At 43.6% G+C, this 25,038-nt stretch overlaps 1 protein-coding gene across 5 annotated transcripts in view; it reads right to left on the bottom strand.

The window, feature by feature from the left end:
* Khdrbs3 (KH RNA binding domain containing, signal transduction associated 3) overlaps window positions 1-25,038 on the bottom strand; it is a 175,370-nt gene that overhangs the window by 3,206 nt on the left and 147,126 nt on the right. For 4 of the 5 annotated variants that reach the window (XM_052747943.1, XM_052747942.1, XM_052747944.1 and 1 more), the window contains exons 8-9: window positions 8,358-8,416; window positions 5,959-6,563 (exon numbers count right to left, since the gene is read on the bottom strand). In XM_052747943.1, coding sequence (XP_052603903.1) covers window positions 6,472-6,563; window positions 8,358-8,416 — 151 coding nt within the window. In that variant the 3' untranslated portion in view covers window positions 5,959-6,471. Of the gene's footprint in view, window positions 1-4,979; window positions 5,038-5,958; window positions 6,564-8,357; window positions 8,417-25,038 lie in introns of those variants that run through there. The other variant, XR_008220522.1, reaches the window with a different exon arrangement.

The raw sequence follows: 25,038 nt of genomic DNA, 5'->3' as shown, positions 1-25,038 counted from the left end.
GGATTTCACCCCTCTTATAAGGCATGCAGATGGGCACCTAAGGCTGTCTATACTGGGCATACCCCCAGCCCACCATGTGCCAGATGTTCTGCACATAGCAACAGCAGCAGCAGCAACTGCTCACCATTCCACCCGCCCCTTTATGTTCAGTGTGAGCTAGATACTAGGAGCCGTGTTGGGTAGCAGATACAGGAATCCTGCCAAAGACTAGCAGTCAAGTCTCTCTCCCCTTTCTCTATTACACACACACACACACACACACACACACACACACACACACACACACACACACACCACCTTACAACCTGTTTATAAAGTTGTGAGAGAAGACCAAAAAAATCCTGATCCATTTTTTTCTAAACTATATGACATGAAGCCACCCTTTCTTTTGATTGCTTAATCACAAACTAGGATGCATAAGATCTGCACCATGGATTTATATTTTGATGGTGGAGAGAAGGACAAATACCTAGTCACAGAACACTTGTGTCAGAATTCACAATGTTCCAAGGGTCTTTGTGTGGGGACTGGGGACAGAGATATTGGCCAGGGAGGAAGGATTCCTGTGTGTGGTATGTTTAAGTCCCAATGAAACTGACAGACAGGTGGTAGATTATAAGCCGGGCCATGGGGGCAAGGGCATATGATAACTGGCAAAGAATGGCGCAGACAGGAAGTGTCACAAGGGGTGAGGGGTCTGCAGAACAGCAAGGCTTTGGTGCAGTGGGCAAGTGGAGAAACCCCTCCTGTGGGCTGCGGAAAGGACGGCAGCAAGACCATGCAGGGCTCCACTCACAGCTGAGGACTCACAGGAAGAGCTGAAGATAATTCAGCCTGGATGCTCATCCCTGAGGGAAGTGGGGGATGGAGGTGAGAGGAGCTCCTTGAAGGAGGAGTCCTCCTGGGGATCAGCGTCATCTGCAAGTGACGGCAATTTCCCATTAGAGAAAAAGGGTGGGATGAGGAAGGAAAACTGATTTACAGCTTTCCCAGAGAGGGGTACAGAGGCAGGATAAATGTGCCACTTTCAAGTTAATGATGTGCTCCCTCCTTCCTGTCCATACAGAGCACTGCAGGGGAAACATAAGCCTAATTTTATGCTCAACAGGTAGACATCAGTTTTATTCGGGACCTTCCTCTGTTCATCATGATGAGTATCTCTGTAATTTTGAGCTAAATTGAGAGAAGTAGACTATCGGCAGTGCAATTATTTCCATGACATTCCCGTGACCCCCCACCCCAGGAGGATCTCAGCTAGCACGGTTCTCTACATGCTGACTGACTAAACCCACCCTTCTGAGGCTGTGATGAGCTAGAGACAAAGGTGGAGATGTCAGGGTTCCTGGGTCCTCTGCACTCATTGTACATTGGGCTCTAGGAGGTCTGCACTGAGTTCTGGATGGAGTTTAGGGCATGGAGGTGTGGTCTCAGTAGGCAAAGAAGGCAAGTAGAAAGGAGATCCTGCATGTGCATCACATCCCTCACCTACCCTGCCAAGATCGTCTCACTGTCTCTCATCATCTAACAGAGCTGAAGTTGCCTTCCAGGTCATATTTACTTATGTAAATGCATACAGCACCAGGTGAGAGTGCAAAGACCTTTGACCTTGCTCTGGGCATTCTTCTGCCTGCACAGCCCTGTGAAGGCAGTTATGTTCATTTCACAGGTGGGGACCCTACAGTTGGGAGGGCCTAGCCATTTCACCCAAGGTTACTACACTGAGTGATGAGTGCTCCAACAACCTGTCCTGTGAAGTTATCTTCTTCCATCTGGCCCTAAGCCCCTGCTGGCAACTTCCTCTTTCTCTAATCAGCTTGCCTGGGTTTTGCATCCCTTGTCCAGCGTGTAAAAAGCACCTTATGTGTACCTGAGGCCAGGCTGGTTGGCACTTTACTTGCTATTTTCCACAGCAGGGTGTGGTACCCACAAGGGTAGGAACTGTCTCATCTCCATATCCTTTCTGCCTGTAGCCAAACAGATGCTCTGAAGGTATTTACCCTGAGTGAATACTAAAAATCATTTGACTTGGAGTACCTGGAGTACATAATGTTTAGGACCTAAAGAAAAATCAATATATCTTCTTATGCAGGAACGCGGGGGTAGGGATAATCTCAATGTTTAGATGATGCCCAGTGGGACATAAGGTAGCATGCAGCTCCTCATTTTAAGAAGCCTTCACCATGATGACACGTGTGTAACGTGGAGACTGGAAAAAGTGTTTTGAAACTCAAAGGGTCTAGATCCAAGTGGCTGTATTCAAATCTTGCTTCCACCAGTTACACAGACTTGTAGCTAACATAACGACCTCATCACCTGAAGCTTCCATTGCTTCCTTTATGAAACACAGACAACAATGCTGATAGTAATTGGAATTCAATGAAACAGTTTAAATGAAGGCACCTGCTTGGCAACTAGGGTAGCCTGCAACCACTGTGTGATGACATCCAGGTTGAAATGAAGTTAACAGTCACAAAACCAGCTCTTCAGAGAGCAGAGGGTGACAGCCTAATTAACAGCAGAGGGGACATGGGCTGAGCTCAGAGTATGATGGCCTACTTAAAAGCAGAGAAGACACTGGACAAGTTCAGAGAGGCCAGAGGATGAGGGGTATAGTTCACAGTAGAGTGGATATGGCTGAGTCCTGAAGGTTGAGGCTGGTTCCCAATGTGCAAAAGAGCAGGGAATATTGATTCACCAACACAAGTAGATTTCAAATTACTTTAATGTAGGGTCCTGTATCTTTTAAGTCACTGCATTCCCACTACCTAATTGATATCTATCTAGTACAGAACTTGTGAGTGTCATCACATGAGAAAATGGATGGACTCCAAGGAAGAGACAGGCCAGGAGCAGGAGACATGAGAGCAGCATAATGTGGGGGCGACAGGAGCGAATGGGGTTTGGGAGAGTGGAGTCCAGGCAATGGAACATCCTGAGGTTTAACCCTATCAGCCAGAGTGCACTGAGAACTGCCTAGGAGGAGAGTAAAGTCTTCCCCTAGGTGAGTCTTCAGAGGCTATTAGTTCAGGATGGCTCTGATGACTCAATCGTCTATCCACTGAGAGACCCAAGCTGTGAACAGACTATTGGGAAGTGCTGGAATGGTGGAAAGTGAGCCTGTCTGGCCCCTTCCTGTCCCTGCTCTGCTCTGAATCTTGTCTGCTGTGACAGGAGCTGCTCTGTCACGCCTGTCCTGCAATGGCTGATGACAGCTTCTGCAGCCAGGAGCTCCCCTTAATTCACAGGTCACAATGAAGCAAAGTCAGAGCAGCCAAGTAGGAGCACTCCTAGTCCAGAGTGCTCCTAGTCTCTGGAGTCATCCTTTTTCACAGAATGATGACGCCTCGGATTCCAAAAAAATGAAATATACATAACATTCTACGATTCCTGGCTGTGAGATTAGAAGACCACCCTCAGTCTATCCACAGTCCTGATTCAAGAAGCCTGGGTGAGGATTGACTGACTCTTGACTCAGGATGGGGTGCGAGCCACTGAATGCACGTACTTTTCAGAGGCTGGCAGGGAAGGGCCTGGTATTCTTGGAGCCTGTACAAAGGACACAACCTGGCCAACATTGTGACTGGAACCCGGTGTCACAGTTTTGACACAGAATTCTATGATAATGAACAATTTACTGTGTAAAACATGAAAAAGAAAAGCCCATGTTTATTAGTTGATATGCCAATTTCTAAACAAGAACAAAAATACTAATTTAGAAAGAAAGCACCTAAAAGCTCTAACACTGTGATACGTCACATTCCCCCCCCCCCCCCCAACCAATTCAATAAACTTCACAATTTTCCTCTATTAGAAGAGATTCATTTTCTTTCTCTGGGCAATTTGTTTCAGTTACTTCTGACTACTAAGAAGAGAAACGTTTGTATGTTTCTCCTTTCTATTAGATACATGAATTCAATCCTGACCACCGACCTTCATGAGACTGTATCACTGTCAGGATAAACAATGCCTACAGTGTCACTTACTGAAAGTTAGAGAACAATGAATATGACAGCATGCCTTCATTTCCCTAGTACTAACAGGAAGGGACACTTGCCCAGATGTGCACAGCTGAGTGGCAGAGCTCAGATATAAACACTTGAGAGGATCCAGCCAGGAGTGGTTTACAATGCAATGAGTTCCAGGGGCCAGCCAGGGCTACAGAGTGCCAGCGACTCTCAAACAAACACACACACACAAACACACAAACCACCCAAACCCACAATAACGTCCCCAAACACCACACCCCAAAAGAGATATCTCAGATCATGGGGCTCAGGACCTGGGTGGTGGTGGTTGTCTACAAAATGAGATCAAATTAATGATATCTTCCCTCTTTTATAGATCTTTGCTTAACAGATCTCCAGATTTAAGAAAGAAAGAAAGAAAGGAAGGAAGAAGGAAGGAAGGAAGGAAGGAAGAAAGAAAGAAAGAAAGAAAGAAAGAAAGAAAGAAAGAAAGAAAGAAAGAAAGAAAAGAAAGAAAGAGAAAGAAAGAAAGGAGAATGGAAAGGAGGGAGGGAGGAAGGGAAGGAGGAAGGAGGAATAATTCTATGAAATAGCTGCTTTAATATTTATTTTATAAAAGTCCTAATTTTCAAAATTCAGAAGCACAAAACACTGTTCTTCTACAAGACCAGGCTACTATTTTGAAAAATTGCTTGTACATTTCTGTAAGTTTCTACATTCACATATATGTATAAAAATAAAGGGTTCACATTAAGCATTCAGTTTGGCAGACTGTTCTCTTTAAGAATTTAGAAAACCCTTACCAATTATTGACTAGACTGCTTTATTCTCATTGAATATCATGAATCTAGGTGCTGACAGCCTGAGCCTCCAGGTTCCAGCCTCCGACCCATTCATGCTACAGAAGCTTTTAGCTGTGTGGTCACAGGGGAAGCAGTGTGTGGGTACCTTGTTCCACCCCACTGCATTTCTAACAACTCAGCAGTTCCGAATCACGGGACAAAAGGTGCCTACCTTTGTTTGCTCTAAGTCACACCGAGCTCCTCTGACAGTCCAAGGTGGTCAACATTTCCTAACAAAAGAAGAAATCTATTTACTCCAAATAGATGCAAGGAAACCCCCCCAAATAAAGACAAATATTTTACATAATCTACAATTAAAACTTAAGCCAAATGATTAACAAATAACTTTATTAAACCCTTGTCAGTTTTAAGAACGCCCTCAATTACTAACCAAAAGATGTATTACACACAACTAGTTATGAGGTTTTACAGTTGTTTAATAGGGAAGAATTGGCCCCAATTAAACTGGCTAAACTAAGGCTTTTTAGATTACTAAAACAAATTAAACTTTTTAAAATGAGAATTTAGGTGATCTTAAAACCTTTCTAAAATGGATAATGAAACTGGCTAAGTTGTAATCTCCCTGGTTTTATTAGTTATATTAAGATAAATTAAGTGAGATTAAAATCTTATTTGATTTATTTACCTTTGAAAATGAAGACCGTTTAAGAGTTACACATCCTCAGCCTTGGCGAGTGCGACCTCAATTAGTCAAGTCAGAATGTCTTTAAAACTTTGTGCTTATGTTTCCAGCATGGAGCGAGGTGTTCATTAAGGTACCAAAAGTCTCATAAAAAATCCAAAGTTGCACTAGTGAAAAAACGCTCGACAAGATGAAAACTGATCACATCCTTTTCAGAAAATCCAGTAGTTATTTTAAAACCAGTTTTAAGACCAGATTTGGTTTGCGTGGGTTTAACGTGCCACTTGAGCAGCTCGATACCGTGTGGACTCTTTAGACCGCATTTGAACCTATGGTGAGTATATCATGGCACATTTAATTTTATACCACTTTTAAAATAAGCTGTACAATATTTAGTGTGACCCTTTTATGACAAGCACTGCTAGAGGAACCCTTTCCCTGTTTACAGCTATTTATGAAGGCCTTTTTAAATAGAAAAACATGAAATCGTTAGCTCACACACACGAAATTTCTTTCAAAAGTTTATTTAGTATCAAGCAAGAGGAGACTTTGCTTAACACTACAGAACATTTCAAGACTCGAGTTACAAAAGAATACCACATTGTTTGCACTTGTAATTGGCTCCCTTTTTACGCAAGTTGGCAAGAAAAAAAAAACTAGCATATGGCTGAAAGATAAAATAACTAAATTCTATGGAAACCTTTAAAATGAAAGGTGAGGCTTATGTTAAAAGAACGGATTAACATATTTAGTAAACCTATCTTTTTGTTTAACACTAGTTAATCAAAGTTATTTTTTTCCTTTTCATGACCTAGTTTTCATATACAGGCTGCAAATAACAAAATTTTACATGTCCTTCTCCCTGCCAAGTGGATGCGTCAACAAAGTGGTTTTAGGTTCCATCCATTCAGATTTTAAGCATTTTGATTTATTTAAAAAGGGATTGTTCATAGAAAAAAATTACTTTGAACAGTATACAGGACGGTGCAGATTGGCTATTTCACAACATCAGACAGTACAATCAGTATCTGCCATATGGCTGGTCTCTGTAGACGCCCTTCGCCGTCCTCGCTGAAGGAGCCTTATGTCTTGAGTTAGCCCATTCCTCTTGCCCTAAAATCGGGAAGATGAATCATAATTAGGCCATTGGCATGGGGTCCCGGCAGCTTCATCCGTCAGAACCAGTGGTAAATGTCATACAGGAGATATGTGTCTCTGACGTACTAATAAAAGAAACACAAGGGGATTCACTTAAAAATATCATGAACACAATACAGGATGATCTTGTCACCAGTGACATGATGAGCTCGAGAAGAGAGTGACCTTTGTGTTGGACACAGGAACAAATGGCAAGAATTTCCTCACAGAGCAAATCCAACAGCCTTATATGAAACTCTAAGAGAACGGAAAAGGACTATTCTAATTTCTTCCGACAGCATAGAAAAGGAAAATGAACACAGATAATTTGGGAAAAGAAAAAGGGAAAAAACAAGTGGGAAGAAAAGCAGACAGAGAAAGGAAGCACTGCATCCTCATGACAGGTTCTCTGCACAAAGACTGGAGGAGGCACACTGGGGATTTCCTCAGGGACACCACATCAGGACTGGCACAAAGCCTGGAGGAGGCACACTGGGGATTTCCTCAGGGACACCACATCAGGACTGGCACACATGGAGAGCTGTCACTAACCACGGGCATGCTATCATCCTCAGCTCCTGAAATTCAACCGTGTCCAGTGTCAGGACTTTCCCTGATTTATCCCCAGGTCTCAGACAGCAAATAGTTAAGTCCCTGCTGCAACACAAAGCAATCAAAAAGCCATGTGTCCTCAGAGACCAATTTAAAAAGCTGTGAGAGAAAAATGCTTAAAATGACCTCTTCTGATACAAACATGCAATCAATGTCACTCCCTTTGGCTAACTTGCACGAATTGAAGTAGGCAGCACTCACCAAGCCAATGTATCTCTCATAAATGTTTATTATGAGAAACAACCAAAAAAAAAAAAAAAAAACCCAAAAAACCAACCAAAAACAACAACAAAAAACCAGCCCCTGGCTGGTGATACAACAAAATGCACTTCAAAGTGCCCCCAGAAAATAGGTTTTTGGTTAAGTGTGGGAAATGCTGCAGAGCTGACTTCTCAGGATCCTGACTCACTGGTACAGGACACCAGGCATTCTTGGAGCTTTGCTACCAATGGAGGCTTCTTGTTTCCTGATCTCTCTGCCCTGTAGCAAAGGTGTTTCTTACTATCATTTTGTCGCTACCGTCAATTCTGTTAATTAAACCTGTCATCTTTCAGCATATTGAGACTCTGGTCATGCATTCCCCAGCACCTTTATGGGCTCTGCAGAACTAAGAGGAGTTACCTCCTAATGAGCCTGATAGACCCTTGTGTCTCCTCCACGGCTCAGCTTTTGTAACCTTTATGAAATGACTCTTAGTATAATTTTTTCCGAGGTCTTGAGGTTGGGGATGAATTAAAATGTAATATGGGGGAGGGAGAAGCATGAGAGCTGTGGTCTCAATGGCTTCATTTCCTTCACTGTCAAGGAACAAAGATACTTCAAAAAGATCCATGCCAGCAAGTGTCTGCAGTTTGGCAACCTACTCTGGTAAAACAGTGAGAAGGTCAGCACTGGTCATCAACCCAAACAAAACACCTAAGCGTGGGATCTGAACTCATGCCCTGTAACACAGTCTTTAGCTGTCTTTATATATTGCATTTAACTATTAAAGGAGCCTCTGACAATAGCGAGGTGTACACAGAGGAATCGAGGAGGGTCCACACACAAAATGAATTCATCATTAAGACAAGTATGGCTCTCCCTTCCAATAAGGACTTTTAAGGTTTGTCCATGGCCACTTGCCCTTTGTCTCTGTGATTATTATGGCCACTCACTCACCATAGGAATCGTAAGCCTCCTCACCGAGTCCATGCCCGTAATCATAGTAATCAGCTCCGCTGCACGAACGAAAGAAAACACTGTTAGCACAAGCTGTTTCTGCTGTGGGGTTAAATCATAGCCAATGAAGTACTCAAAACTAGATAAACTAAAAATAGAAAGGGCTAAAGTGGAATTAATTCCTCCTGAGATGACAGAATGCTGAGAGAAGACAGACGTTTTGACTATCAAAGGCTCTAAACTCCTGAGTCTTCCTTCAAACCACAGCTGGGGAAAGACTGGGGTCCTCAGAGGGGCTGGCTCACACCAGGTGCTGTGGGGGATGGGCAGGAAGCAGCAAGCACTATTTCTTTCCAAAAGATAGACCTGGTTTCTTTGATTCTTGCATACTTTCCACAGAACTCAGTACCATGACGGTTTGGGGCACTTTACTCATCCATTTTAAAACAGCAGGCCCCGAGAGAGCTTCTGCTTCTCCTCTCCATCAGTATCACTATGTTTCAGTCAGAGGCAAAAAACTCACCCCTGGATGCCTGGACGGTGTGCAATGGGAGCTACAGATGAATCATCACAGGGGAGTTACAAGGACTTTTCAATAGATAGGTATGTCTAGGTTCTATTCTACCATTCCTGAGACAGCAAGGAGAGCCTTCCATTGCCATCTTTGTGCAGATACTATAAAAACAGGCTTTATCTTCACAGCACATTTCAACTGTGTGTGGTTCTGTTTTGATTTTACAGACAGAAGTTTGGTCACCAAGCCACACGTGTTCTGCGTATCTGAGGAAGAGGGTCCATTTCTCCCCCACAGGCTTTCCTCTTTCCCACCAACTTTGTAAGAAACAAGTATCCTTATTATTTCAAGTTCCAACAACCAAACATGAAGCCTCCAAGCACAATGGAACCCAGCTTGCATTCCACACCTCTAGCAACACAGTGGCTTTTGCTGCCTGCTGAGATCCACATGTTCTAGGACCAAGTAGGAGAGCTGTCACACCGTGTTACAGGGAAGGATGGCTAGGGAACCAGCCTAAAATCTCCCCAGTAACAGCACAGCTCAGTCTATTGGATGCACAGACCCCAACTGGAGGCTATATCCCACTCCTTAACCCTCACCCCCATGTTTCCTTCCTTGTATTAAAAAAGACCTAAGACCAAACAATCCAAAGGCACCATGAAGTCAGCTGGCTCCCCTCTGCCCTCTGCAGGGAAGTGCTCTTCCACTGAGATGCAGCTTCAAGGTACCTCTCCTTCTGCTAGAGATGCTTTCAGTCTCTCCTCCAAGCCTAAATGTTGCCTTCACAGAAATTCTCCCATCCAGCATCAAGCTGGCTCCCATCCTAGCCTGCTAGCATCAGTTTTCATCCTGGCCTGTATCAGAGGCTTCCACTGCAGGCATGGAGGGACCGGTGTGTGGAGAAAGGTGTACACACAGACGAAGACACACACACACACACACACACACACACACACACACACACACACACACACACACACACACACACGGTGTCCCAGATAGGCACAATGTTCTGAAGGGTCAGGAAGATGGAAGTGAAGGAGGGCCGAAGGAACAGAGTAAGCAAAGCATAAAAGAAGGAAACAGGATGAGAAATCCAAGTGTTTTCAAGTGTCTTTAAATAGAATTACCATGTTCTAATAGTGTACATGGGCTAGAATGACCTTCAGGATAGGTTTTCTCTAAGTACACAATACAGGATAGACACCCTGCAAACCTGGGCTAACCATATTCTTACAAGTTAGCGAAACAAGGTTGAACATAAAGCTTTGGAGGCAATGCTGAACATCAGTCAAGACACCTGTGTCTGAACTCTGGCCTCTGTCTGCAGGGTCTCTGGTGACGTCATTCCCATGTGCAGGGTCCAAGTGACAGTTCAGTCGGGCTGGCTCAATGCTTCCCTCACCCCACAGTGTTTGCCAAGGCTCAGCCACAGAATCTGACTCCAAATAAGTCAAAATACCTCCTTATTCTGTTGCAAATAAATTGACTAATAATGCTTTCAAAAAACTAGATTAAAGGAATCTTGCTTTTCTTTTCCAAAGTCAGAAGTAACATTATAATGGCTCCTTAGACAACATTTCACAGTTCTTGAGAACTTTATCTGTTGTACAGATAAAGAGAGAATGCCCTTCATAAGACTGAAGGTACTCATTTCTGGAGACAGCTCCCAATCAAGCTTACCTCAGAGCTAAGATGACAGACAGCCTCGAGACTAATAAACACAAGAATGTAACAACTGCCTCATTGATTAAATGACGTCACTGGTAATGAACATCCACTCCGGCTGGAAATTTATCTGTGAAGAGCACTCACACAGCTCAGCGTGGGTGGGGTCATGAATATTTTCCAGTGGACAGGAAGATAAAAGGCAGCATAGTTTGGCCCGGCATTGGTTTGGTGCTAAGACAATCTTAGTTTTGACAAGGGGAAACTTTTAAATTGACATCTGCTATCATTTCACCAGCTTCTGATTATTTATTGTAAGACTGTCATCAGCTAGGAAGCTGGAGCAGCTGCGCCCCGTTCTCCAACCTGTCAGCTTCATCCGAATCGCTTTCACAGCGTTTCATTTCGTGTACCTCAAATGTCTACTAACCAAAGATGTGTCCTATTTCCCAATAATAAACTAAGACCAGAGGGGAAACAAGCACTAAGAAAACTCCATTTAGGGTCACAACTTAAAATATTAATAGGAACAAACACCCCCCCCCCAAAAAAAAAACCATGAAGCTGAACACCCTCCATTAGAAGAGATCTTGTTAGCACCTCACCTGCCAAGAATTTAGGATCAGGCTTCTCCCGGTCACCTCCCCAGACCTCTACACCCCTGCCCCCAATGATGTGATCACAGAAAGCCCCAATGCTCAGCATAATTCCTGCCTGGAGAAGCTGCCAGTAAGGTGATGGTCTAGCTCACAAAATATCCATTCCATTCTTCAGTTTACTAGGAATGAGCTCACTCATTTTTAAAACCTATTAAGACACTGGTTCTCAACCTTCCTAATGCTGGGACCCTTTAATACAGTTCTTCATGTTATAGTGACTCCCAATCACAAAATTATTTCATTGCTATGTCATAACTGTAATTTTGCTATTGCTATGAATGTAATGTAAATATCTGATATATGACCTAAGGGTCTGTGACCCACTGGTTGAGAACCATTGCTCTAAGTGTTCATCTCCCTAAGCTGGGAGCAAAAGCAAGCGGAGTCTCTTCACCAGCCCTCTCTCTGTCCCCCAACACACATGCACAACTACGACATCGCACTTGGGGGCAAACACTGTGCAGTGACTCTCCCAAGCAGCTCCCCGACCCCAAGTCTGGGGTGTTTCAGGGTATGTGAAGGTAATCCTTCACCCCATAGGTCTTAGTCCTCTGGACTCTTCTTGTCCCTTAATTAATCACCTCATTGGTATGCCCGAGGATCATGTCATTAAAACACAAAATATTCCTGTTTCCTAAGCTCTCTTTCTGTGGTTTCCTCTCTTAGTTTCTGGTAGGGCAAGGTCAAATCTTTCAAGCCCATGTCACCATGCTCCTGTCCCCTCAAACACTTAGCTCTGTAGAGGGCAAGGTGCTCCCTGGCTCTTTCCACCAATGGAGTCCCCTTGACCATTAGCCTGACAATCCCTCCACTTCTCTTCGACCTGTCAGGTTAGAGCATTTGCGTTCAGATGTTAACCCTCTTTTCTGATTTATTTACACAAATCCCCTGGTGGTTTTATACAGTCTCTTTAAATAAAATCTAACCATTCAAGCCTCTCAAATTTACATAATCTTTTAAGGTGTTTCTTCTAAGATTTATATTCATGTGCCAACTGCCTTTTAACATCTAAACTTCTAACAGACACTTCAAACTCAAAAAGCTCCAGCTCACATCAGCCTTCTGAACTCATCCCTCAACCTGCCCCATCCAAGTGCCACTACCTCTTAACCAGAACAAATCTATCTAACGTGCTGAGAACAAAAAGTCTGGAGTTTTGTATGTGGCTCCACACCTTCTCAAGTCTGCTGGTACCACTCCAGCCAGGGCTGCAGGAAGACTGCTGCCATCCACCTCACCATGGCAACTCTGATCCTTCACCTTTCTCGGCTGCACAGCACAACCAACTGATAGGGACAACTTCTTCCCCAGTTCTTCTCAGTTAAGTGAGAAGGCAAGACCCACGAAAAAGGGATGTGTGTCTGTTTTATTCAGTGATATGGCTCAGCTTCCCTCAGAACAATGTCCAGGCCACAGGAGGTAAAACTCACTGGATTTTAGCTTAAAACACTGAATGAGTGAGTGAGTGAGTGAGTGAGTGAGTGAGTGAGTGAATGAATGGCAGACAACATTATAGTTGACTATGTACCCAGGCAATCTGAAGATTTGCAATGTTATTAGTAGCTAATGCTGGACAAGAGGCATCTCCTCCTCTAGTTCTAAAGGAATGAGATGAAAGAGCTGAAAGCCTGCTACTTTGTAAATGTAGAAGGAGCTTGACAAAGTAAAATTAGGTCCTAAGCCTGAGCAGAATCATAGATTCAAGAACACAGCAGGATCTGTGTGTGCGAGACGCTGAGCTGGAAATGCAGACACAGAAACAAGGTGCCACATCCACTCCTGAGAAGCTCCTGCAGGCGGCTGTCAGCAGCACTGGTGTACAGACGCCCCACACAGACGCCCCACACAGCCTTGTCTTGTGAGGTGGGAAGGAAGGGAGAAGCTTAGTCAATGCAGCTGTGAGAGGAGCTGAGGGACAAGGGAGGATGCAAGAAGTGAAGGGGGTCAGACTAAAAAGTATTTCTTGGACTCTTGAAGGAAAATGCCTAATTAACTCACTAGAAAGAAGGCATTGGTGGCAAATATATAATTATATATTTAATTTATAATCATATTTTATATATCATATCAGATATTTTACATATCAGACACTACTTCACAGACCCATTAAGTAGGCAATATTATTTTCCTTTTATTCACCAAAAGTGAAGCTGTCTGAGGTTAAACCTAACTGTGTAAGAATGACCAGGAGAAGACCAAGGCTGGAAGGTCAGTTGGGCGCAAAGCTATGAAGTCTAGAATTTATCCTTCAGACAGCAAAGTAACACAAGCCCTGCTTACTGCTAACTTCTTCACCTCCTCTCTGTATCCCTGGCATAGGACCTGCTACACAGCTGTTATGCCCTACAAAGTGAAGAGAAAACTCTGCTTTGCTTTTAGAAATCGTAGTTTCTTTTTCTGTGTTGCTATGACAAAATTATATTGACAAAGTGAGAAAGGACTTATATGGCTTATAGTTCAGGGTGTACAGTCCATCATGGCAGCAAGGTCAGGACAGTCAGGAGACAGGGATCATTGCAAACTAATATTCAGTTCCATGTGTGCATTTCATAGTCTTGAATCCCCTGTCCACAGTTAAGACTGACCTTCCCATATCGCTTAACATCATCAAGATAATCCCCCATGAGCATGTCCAGAGAGGTCTATCTCGCAGGCGATCCATAAACATGCCCAGAGAGGTCCATCTCCCAGGCAATTCTAGATACTGTCAAGTGGCAATTACACACTTCCCTTAACTGTGTTTTCCCACTCTGGTAATCCTGCTGGGCTCCTTTTGAAGTGAGAAGCTGAATCTTTCATCTCTTGGCCTCTGTACCTTTTATCCAATGCTTTCTTTAGCCTGACCATTGCCATCTCATTTCAGAGCTTGTTTGACCATTATGGGCCATGCCTTCTTATCCATATAGATATTAATTACAAAATCATCCATTCTATGAGAAGTGTTCTTTCAAGGTGTGTCATTTTTAGTATGCTGAGTCTGATGTTTTGAAAAAGCTTTGTAAATTTTGGCAATGCATGAATTCTTGCTTTTCAGATTCTTAGCTAGTTTGTCTATCAATGCAAAACACACACACACACACACACACACACACACACACACACACACACACACACATTACTTAAAATACTTTCTTTGGGTGGTAAGGGAAAGGGTCAGGGTATTGTATGCCATGGGATATTCAAGCTGTTTATCTGTTTGGGGGTGTCATGGTTGCCCTGGAGCATGATACTTCAAAGACCTATGGCCTTGTGCTATCACAACAATCACTTGGGCAGACACTGCTCCTTTGCATTGCTGGGTCCAGAGACCAAGCCAGGCCTCAGGCTTCAGAAACAAGTCTTGGACCCACCAGAGAAAGCACCCTCAATCATGGCTGCTTGTGGGAAGGCCCTTCCCATAGCCAGTCACGCTCCACAGTACCCTTCTCCTGAACGTGGTTTTGCCACCTCCTGCCCCATCTGGTGGTTTTAGCTGCTTCCTCCCTCCTTCCTTGGGAATTTTTTAAAACTTTCTTTCGTTCTAACTGTTCATGGGGCAGAATTCAAGAAAGGATGGGTGGTAGGTGGAGCAGACGGATATTTTCATTCAGTTTTGTCTTTTTCTTTCTATTAAATTCCTTTTAGTTTACATATCATTTAAGTCCTAATTCTGAAAGTCTGCACATTGTTTAATTATCAGAACACTGAGACTGTTCTCCATGAGTTCATCATATGTCAGCATTGTAGATTCAGAGAAACCCGCAGATGGACATGAACATGGGGGCTGGAGTCAGTCCTTCGATCAGTGAAATCTCAATGAAGTCTGCAACTGTGCTCTGTCCCTGGGGTTCTGAGGACTTTAGGCTGGGGCACTGCTGAATCCCCCTCTGCAGTCAGACAACTAAGTGCTACATCTTTTGAATTTAATTTACAAGGCTGATTTTCCAATTATTTGACTTGTCTTTTTAAGGAAAATCTTTCTGTATATATTATCATAAAATTAATATTTAAGCTAATACTTGGTAAATTCTTATTATGTGTCAAAGGCAATTGATCTAGGCCAGGTTCCCTGTTCAGTGTTTCTATTCTGCCACAGAGCCATTAATCTTTATACTAACCATGAAGAATTTCTATAGATAAAGTAGAATAAATGAAAAGTAATATTTCAAATGAAATTTGGGGAGTATTCTTATTTTCCCATTATCATAGATAACCGAAGATCTGAAATTCCTTCAGGGTAAATAGCTAAAAAAATTTCAATCTACCTTCAATCAGAGCCTTCCTTACCTAATAGTTCTTTCATAATATTTAATGATATTTCCTCAGGAGGACATTGAATAAAAAGCCATAAAATCAGGTTGTAGCAATTGATGAAAAGCAGCTATAAGCGAAGTCAAGCCAGCCTGTTCCCCGCAGCCTGTTCCCCGCAGCCTGTTCCCCGCAGTTCTGCTGCCTCCTGGCCTTTCCTGGATCCCTGCTCACCTGCTCTCCCACAGGCACCCTACACCCACAGGGCTAATGCACCCCCTAGGGGAAAGGAGATGGTGCTGACCTTACTGCTGGCTGTCTTCAGTGTTTTGCAAAATATGTTCAGAGGAAACATGGGCATGCTATTCCTCTTCACTGGAGGATTCACACGTGCATTCAAAGTGTTCACTCACGGTGACAGGCGGGGAAAGCGGACATTTCTGCCCACCCACAGCTTAGTGTGGGAGGGCCATCCATTTCATGAGAAGCATGCACTCATCTAACATAATTTAGACAACTTGCTCCACCCTGGTGATGCTGGATCCAAGGATGATCCATCTTTCTCCTACAGCATACTGTCACGTCTTTGAAATGGCCTAGAGCCACGGCTTTCAATGTGTGGTCTGAGGACACCCAGTACACACGAAGGGAAAATGTTGTCACAGTAATAAAAACTTGAGATGCTATTTGTCTTCTTCACCGTGCTGGTATTTGCACCAAATCATGTGGATAAAGTTGTAGGTGCTTTACCAGGAATTAAGACAGGGGCTACAAACCATACTTGCCCTACCACCAAAAAGCTTACAACTCACTGACTGCTCACACCAGTATTAGCATTTCTAGCAATGAAGTCCTGTTTAATTAGAGTATGCACATTGTTTTCTCAGGCATAATGCTTCTGCATACAGACAAGAGTACAGTGTCATAACACACATGCATGGGGAAAGGGAAGAGAACCTTGTGGGTTGCTTTACTGCAAGCTCTATTTCTGCAGTCTAAAAACTGAATCCAAAGCATCTCCACAGTATGCCAGCAATTTAAATAATTTTCAATTTAAAAGGCCAGGGCAAATTTTTATTCTAATCAGGAAATCCCCCTGTCTCTAAGAGGAAGGTGCAGTAGTCTGATTTCCTAAATTACAGACCTTTCAGAATGGATGGTTAACCTGGCTGAGAGATATCACATCTCTCAGAACATCCACCATGGGGCTGGTGGGAGCTACGACAAAGGGAAACTGTCAAATCATGTTATCATGTTCTTAAGCTATGAAATACAATTTGGTAAAAGTAATAAAGATGAAGTAGGGATCTTGGGCATATTGGCAAGTAGCCTGTCACTAAATTACACTCCTGAACCTCAGAAATAAAGAACTTAAAAACCATCACACATTTATTCTCTGTTTTTTCTTTTTCTCCGACAATATAATTTAAAATGACAGGAGGGAAAATCGTTTTTTCTCTCAATGATAAATAGAAATTTATATATATATTTGGTGGGTTGGAGAGATGGCTCAGTGGTTAAGAACATACTGTTTTTGCAGAGGACCCAAGTTTGGTTCCCACATTGGGCAGCTTACAACTGCCTGGGACTCCAATTTCAGGGAATCCAATGCCTTCTTCTGGTCTCCACAGGTATCTGCACTCATGTGTACATATTCACAGATACATACATATACATATAATTTAAAATAAAATCTTTTTAAAAATATAAAACTGATTATTGAAACATTTAATGATCATTTTATTTTATAAAACTGAGAGGTATTAAAATCTGAATTTTATCATGGCATTAGTGTCAGTTTAGATTCAATGAATTATTATGAAAAAAGTCCATTTACTTAACTTGTTAGGTCATATTATTACTTCAGAAAAACAGTATGACTCTTTACTAATCTATTCATATTGAGGATTTCTAAATATGTTAGGAACTGAACAGGGTTGAGAGGTGGCTTGGTGGTTAAGAGTACTTGCTATACTGACACAAGACACAGGCTCAGTCAACAGAGCCCACACTAGGGGGCTTACATCCTCTTTTGTCCTCCTCTGGCACCTGTATTCACCTACAACACACACACACACACACACACACACACACACACACACACACACACAAATCTGACAGTAAAAACAACCAAAACTGAGGCCTACAGTGTGGCACCTTGGAAATGGACCTGTACTCTGCTGCCCCATGACCCTGCTAAGACTATTATTTCCTTCAGGAAAAGGGTGGGGGCAGAAAGACCAGCTTCAAGACAGACCAGGAGAAGGTCAAGCAGAGACTGAGCAGAGAGACCCTTTAAACACTCGGTGTTCAGGCTTTGCAGGAAGGTATTATTGTGTGGCAGTGGGGACTCTTGACAGTGCAGAGAGTTCTAAACCCTGTCCCTTACTGGCTTCCTGTGGCGTAACTTCTGCAGTGTGTGTGCACAACACCAAACACAGCACCAGCTTTTCCTCTTGTTCACAATGTGATGGGATATTTGTTCTTATTGCAGGTTTTGTAGCTCCATCAGTCACATTTCTTCCCTACTACGTTGGGAATGCCAACCTCTTCACAACAGGAGGAACTTTCTGCTCCTCTCTGGCCTGTGCGAGCTTCCAACAGCACAGTTCTGGTGACATGGTGCTGTCATCAGGTACAGCAGGGGCCACTGTGGCACACCCCCCAACCCCAGGCAGTTCCAGTGACCAAGATGGCTACAGACTTATTAATACATTGTGCATACAGTATGGATATGCTGAACAAAGAGATGTCTCATTTCCTGAGCAGGATGAAACCGGACTGTGAAAAGTCAACACACTAGAACACAATTTAAAATGTAGTAACTTTCTCTGGATTTTTCCATTGAATATTTCAGAGCATGACTGACAGTAGATAACAGAGACTACTGAAGATAGAACTGGATACAGGAGAACAACTCCATATGTACATCTCCACATACACTGCTACTGTCATGGTTAACTACTGCCCACTTGACTGCATTTACAGTTAGGCAGGAGACCAGAGCAGAACTCCAGTAGCGTCTATAAGGGCATGTCCAGAGGCTGAGCCAAGGTGGAGGACAGCTCACCATGTACATAGATGGTGCCATCTATGGGATGAAGGTCCCGATGGTGGAACAGAAGAGGTAAGAAAAGAGAAGGCAGAGAGTGATGACACTCCTGTCTCTGCTTCCTAGTTGCCATGACGCAGGCTGCTTTGACACGCCTCCCTATCTGGACAGAATGAAGCCTCTGAAACCATGAGCTAAGAGAAGTTTTCCCTCCCTTACATTGTTTTAATAAGTTAGTTTTCCAGGATGAGTAACACACACACACACACACACACACACACACACACACACACACACACACATACACGCACGCGCTTCAGAATTCTTTCAGGTTCAATTTCCTATTTCACAAACTAGAAAGCATTCAGATTTTATAGACTAAGAAACGTCCTTCAAGTAATGAACTGGTAAATTGTGAAGCCAGGACAAGAACAAAGATCCCTGTCAATGAAAAGTCTACCCAATTTCTCTAAGCCTAAGGCCTTATATACACAAAATCAGCAACATCTGGCCTTTAAGACACTTCCCTAGAATATGTTTGCTGACACCCAGAATGCCAAGGCATCTAGCCTGGGGTTCTAACTCAGGCAAACAGGGTGCAAGTGACCACAGGCTGTCCTCCTGCAGAGGCTTTGCCTACCCCAGGTTCTGCCCACATGCTCCCCAAGGCACTACATGTGCTGGTGTTGGTCTCACATTGCACAGATCCTACCATTTGGTGCATGGGTACATGGACCCCCCCAAAGCTGTTTCTGCCCATAACTACCCCATCACAGCAGCCAGACTCCATGGATACTGTTAGCCTTTCCCAATCTCATTTAGGTTTCCTACAAATTTTCCCTTACAATAGCCATGGGAGTAGGTTTGCTCTGATAATGCTATCAGGAGCCTGACAAGGGGAAATAATGCACCAGGGTCTGAGCACAGGCTCCCACAGCCTGCTGGAATCCTCAAGGTCTAGTGTGGTCATTACTATTCCCTCATGCCTCAGACTAATGCCTGCCCAGTTCACATCGACCTTTCTCAGGGCTGTTGGAAGACTAGGGATGATGAGGTGTGAAGTATTGATGAACACAGGCGACCATTAAGGAGCCCCCGCACTGTAAGGACTACAATGCCAGGGTTTGGCTAAAGGGTTCTGTTGGGAATGGACGCTGTTCTCCCTGTTGGAAGCAGCAGCATTCTGAGAAGGCAGTTCAGTCTTTGGAGATTCAACTTCTAGAACTGTGTCAGACATAAAAAAATGGTCAATCAAACCCAGAAAGGAAGGATGCATAAATGAAGAAAGTGGCTTGTAATGCTTCATAAGTCACCGCTGCAGCTGCGGCTGAGATGACAGGCTGATGACGAATGTGGGGTAATTAGGGTTCACACATGCAAAGCACTTTCACTGGCCTGCCATTTAGTACAAAATAAATGCTGACTGTTGTTCCTACCCCTATTGTTATAATTAAGTTTGTAAAGCCTCATTTCAGATGTAATAATCGCTTTGTCTAATAAAAATGTTTTAAATGCCAGTCAAAGATACCAGTTGCCTCCTAAATCCCCTTTCTTCTGTGAAATACTTCTAAGTGTCACCTCCACTACAAATGGTATGAACATGTTAGCTGGTATTTTGTCAAATCAAAGAGAAGAAATTGGTCTCGGGAGCATCAAGTGGCCTACCTACTTGCATTCAGGCTACACTATCTTAATCAGTTAAGAGAATTTATTTTCAAAGACTCAGTTATTAAACTTGGATCGCTTGTCACAGTAACACCCTCCAACACATCTGCCAGAAAGTTTTTCTTCTATGTTTAAAGTTAATCTCCCCAGAGAGGCTCTGAATCCCTTTCCTCTCTTCTGTTTGCAAAGAGAAGAGAGTTCCAGCTTCCACACTGGGAGACGCGCACCTCAGAGAGCATCATGGGAGACGCCTGTGCCCCAGAGCTCCTCCTGTGTTAATGGACGACCCACTGCAACCACAACTGTCTGACGTGACCTAGAATTGCTCAAGAGGCAATCCTGCTGGCACAGTTGTGAGAGATCACCTAGACTAGGTTAGATGAAGTGGAAAGACTGAGCCTCAATGTGGGCAGTGCCTTCCATGGGCTGGGGTCAGGAGTGAATTTTAAAAGAGGCAAACTGAGTACCAGCATCGATCACTGACTTCCTGACTGTGGATGCCATGTGATCAGCTACCACAATACATTCCCCTCAAAACATGAGCCAAATCAACCCATAAATTGCTTTTGTTAGGGTATTTTATGACAGTAACAGGAGCATAACTAATACATGTGGGATGTTTAGAGGACAGTAGTCATGGAGGCACCTTGTTATAAATGATGTACTGTGCTAGGTCATCTACACACACCATCTTCCCCAATGATTTGGCTATTTCCAAATCCATTTCATAAATCTAGTTTGAAAGCAATGCCTGTCTAACATTTAAGACACACTCAGCTCCCACACTAGGCTGTGTGAGATGAACTTGACGGCTCCTCAGCATCTTCTTCATTCCAAGCTCGTTAACGCATACACAGCACCTACTATGTACCAATGCTGGGAAAGCAACAGCAAACACAATGTGGTCTCGGCAAAGAAACAGGTTTAATCCTTCATGCAAATCAGACAAATAAGTATGCTCAGTGTGGCTCTATAGAACCTTGGAGCTCAGAGTTGTGTGGAACCCAGGGAAGGAGGGAGAGATATCGCCCAAGCAGTTTTAGGGGACACAGAAAGGTTTCTAGGAAGAAGAAAGGTCTGCATTGACAAGTAAGAAAAAGGCCAGGTAAAGGGAGAGGACATGCTAACTGAAGACGTACAGTCTGACATGGGATGAGCAAGCAGCTTCAGAGAGACCAAGTGATCTCTGTGAGGACCCAGGGCAAGGCTGCCACAGAGTTGGAAAAAGCCCTGTTACTCTGACTTGCTTTTCACGATCATCCAATTTACCCATCAATCACAACAGTCTAATCTGTGATGGGCCTGAGTGCTGGAAAAGAAGGCATGTCGCTTCAGGTGACAAAGGAGATTACTGGAATTAAAAATCTCATGATCAAATCTAACAGAAAAAGCCAGAGACACTTCTGAGGTGCAGAAAACAGCTCCCTTTGGGTCACATACCCAGGAAAACAGGCACTCAATTTTTTTTGTTTCAGATAGAAATACATTTCTTTGCTGTAAGTACGCTCTATTTTAGCAAAAGAAAAGAATAAAATAAAAAAAATCATTTATGTGTCAAGGGAGAAAGGCAACAGGATAGGCTGCCTGCACAAATATGTTTCTCCTTCTTTATTGAAAGCTTTATTTCTATTCTATTAGTGTGAGTATAGTGCTTGCACATGTGTGTGTGTGTGGGGGGGGGTTAGGTACCATCCGAGGCTAAAAGAGGGCATCAGACTTCCTGGAACTGGAGTTATAGACGGTTGTAACTGCCTTGTGGCTGCTGAGAACCAAATCTGTGTCATCTGCAAGAGTGGCCAGTGCTCTTTGACCAGAGTCACCTTCCCAGCCCCACTCCCTCTTCTTAATCAGCAGACTCCGGACACAGCTGGACTAGGGATTGGGGTGGGGTCAGGACAATGCATCGATCCAAACCCTCTGCTTCTCAGCTCCTTTTGAAGATGTAGTCACTGAGAGCAGACAACTCAGGGAGGGAACTGTAATAACCATCAAGATGGAAAGTAGAGCTAAAGGTGACAGAGCACAGGAAGCCTACCGTCTAAGCCCCACACTGTCCTATCACTAGCTTGCAACTGCTTCCACTCTGCCTCCAGAAAAATAAACACCTGACTGGGTCAATTCCTGGGAACAGGGCTCAAAAGATCTGAATGTGTATGTGCCTCTGTCCTGATCCAGAGACCAGGCCATGCTTCCTACTGGAACAAAAAGGATCCTCCTGTATTCTCTACTTAAAGGATGTAGATGGGACCACATAATTGGAAAAAAAAAAAAAGAATTTTAACTAGATTCCCGGGGGGAAAACATGTAAAAGGATAATAATCCTTTGTTTGTAAGAACCCCCACAGTAGGTCCCTCCAGGTGACATCCCCCCCCCCCATTTCCACCCCCCCCCACACCCCCCCCCCCCCAGAAACCTAACAATGCTCAGATGTGAGTTTCACAGAACACACACAGGCAGCACCACTGTGATGCTAGGCAATGCCAGGTGGACTCTCCTACACAACCAGGTCTTCATCTTAAACCAGGGTTTTCCATGTTACTGTGCCCACTTCAGAAGACAAGATCAAGGGAATGGTTACTATGAAGCAGGTTTTAGAAGCAAACAGGCAAGAATCTAGGCTTCAGCTTTCTTTGTGTAAATGCAGGCAAAGTTATTTCTATTTTTCTCATTAGAAACACTGTTTGGAAAATGCATCTTTCTTGAGAGCGCTGTAAAGTCTAAGTGAAACAGCAGTTACTCAAAGATGCTGTCGACATATTAAAGCAGTATATCCTCCCTTGATACACGCTGGTATCACAGGATCTATTCTGCCAACATTCGATGCTAAGAGCAAAGTGCTTATACTTAGTGACACAAGCCTAAGGACAGTAACAATGGTGGACAATGTCTTATACTGGCTGCACCTAATTGCAACTTCCTAAACACACTGCACTTCCAGGAAGGGAAGCACTATTTTGTCATCCCAGAAGTTAAACATACAGTTTCAGAAGGACATTGTGTAGTTGCTCATGCTCACACAGCCAAGGCAGAGCCAGGACCCACAACATACCTTTCGGCACAAACCACTTCATCCCCACAACAGGATTTTTCCAGATAAAAGCAACAGAAAAATGCAAAGCAGAGAAGCTTGAGACACTGGCCTCAGAGGAGTTGAGCAGGGGAGAAGGGTTCTGGAGAAACAGGAGGCTGACAGGTTGCTAAAAATGAGGTTCAAAATAATGGAATATGTGCTCAAGTTTAAAAACAATAAGATCGCCAGGCGGTGGTGGCGCACGCCTTTAATCCCAGCACTCGGGAGGCAGAGGCAGGTGGATCTCTGTGAGTTCGAGGCCAGCCTGGGCTACCAAGTGAGTCCCAGGAAAGGCGCAAAGCCACACAGAGAAACCCTGTCTCGAAAAAAACCAAAAAAAAAACCAATAAGATCATTTTTGGGGAGACATCAGAGTTGAGAGAGGGCCTCCATGTGCGCTCCATGGCTTAATGGAGATCAAAGTTGAATGTGTATCAAGCTGCGTTATTTAGTCAATCCAACCTACAGTGGGTGGCAAGGTGCACTCTTGGCACTGAGGTCTGTTGCTGTCGCATAATACCAGAAATGCTCTATCAAACATTTTATAACTGGTTTAGTGTTCCATTGGCTCGCTTGTCAATCTTGAATGTGTTTTTACTGCAATCCTTCTATCTGCTCTATTGGAAAAACCAAAACGTAGACTGCAGTTTGATGTAATGATTTTTACAGATAGTAGAGGGTAGGGATAGGGTATTGACATCTAACAATATCTTCTCATAAAATCCAAAATCCTAAGTTACCTCCATTTAATAGTTATCATTATACACTATAATTAATGTTAATGACTGTCAGTACAGAAGAACTGAGCAGAAGAATTGACAATTCACACATTCCTAGTGAGAATTCTAAACAGCACTCCCACTTTAAAAACAACTGGGCTCCCCTGCCTTCCCTTCCTCCCTACATAACACAAGCATCTCAAGTTCTCTACTCAGGCGGGCCATCCTTGAACATGTGGGATCTTCCTGACTCACCCGCTCATACGCTGGGCATACAGGCATGTACCGCTGTGTCTGGCAACAGCTGCAAAGTTTCTTCAAAGGTTAAACACAAATCATTTAATGTAGTACTTTCAAAGTCCCAGTTACCCACAAACAAGTCCACACAAAGACTTGATCAAAAGTGCTCATGGCAGCATTATCTAATAACAGCTTACAATGGGCACAGCCCAGTTATCACCACTACCAAATGAATAAGCCAAAGGTAGACCTCTATTATGAAGTCTTACTCAGCAATAAAAAAGAAAGTGATACGTGCTATGTAATGATAAAAAAGAAAGGCGAAGTGTGTAGCAGGAATCTTAGAAGGTCTTATTAATAAAATCAAACCTGAGGCCAGTTATTGGGGTGAAGCTGGAAGATCAGAGAAGCAGAACAAGCCACAGCTACCTCACCTTGCCAATTCCTCAGCTAATCCTGTTTCCTCAGACTGGATGCCTCTCAGCTGAACTGTGCTGCTCAAAAACCAAAAGCTTAACCAGGTGAACGCTTCTAGTTTCTGGTCTTCACGCCTTATATATCTTTCCTTTCTGCCATCACTCCCTGGGATTAAAGGCTGCTTTCTGGGATTAAAGGCGTGTGTCACATGCCTGGCTGTTTCCAGTGTGGCCTTGAACTCACGGAGATCCAGGGGGATTTCTGCCTCTGGAGTGCTAGGATTAAAGGTGAGAGTACCACCATTTTCTAGCCTAAGTATCTAGTGGCTTTTCTGTTTTCTGACCCCAGATAAGTTTATTAGGGTGCACGATATTTTGGGGAACACAATACCACCACAGAAGTGGGCACCTTTCAGCAGGCCCTGCCAAGGCATGCCACTAAGCAAA

The sequence above is a fragment of the Peromyscus californicus genome, unplaced genomic scaffold (genome assembly GCF_007827085.1).
Source record: "Peromyscus californicus insignis strain IS unplaced genomic scaffold, ASM782708v3 Scaffold_20__1_contigs__length_68692818, whole genome shotgun sequence".
NCBI classification, from domain to species: Eukaryota; Metazoa; Chordata; class Mammalia; order Rodentia; family Cricetidae; genus Peromyscus; species Peromyscus californicus.
This window is presented reverse-complemented; position numbering and strand designations above follow the sequence as displayed.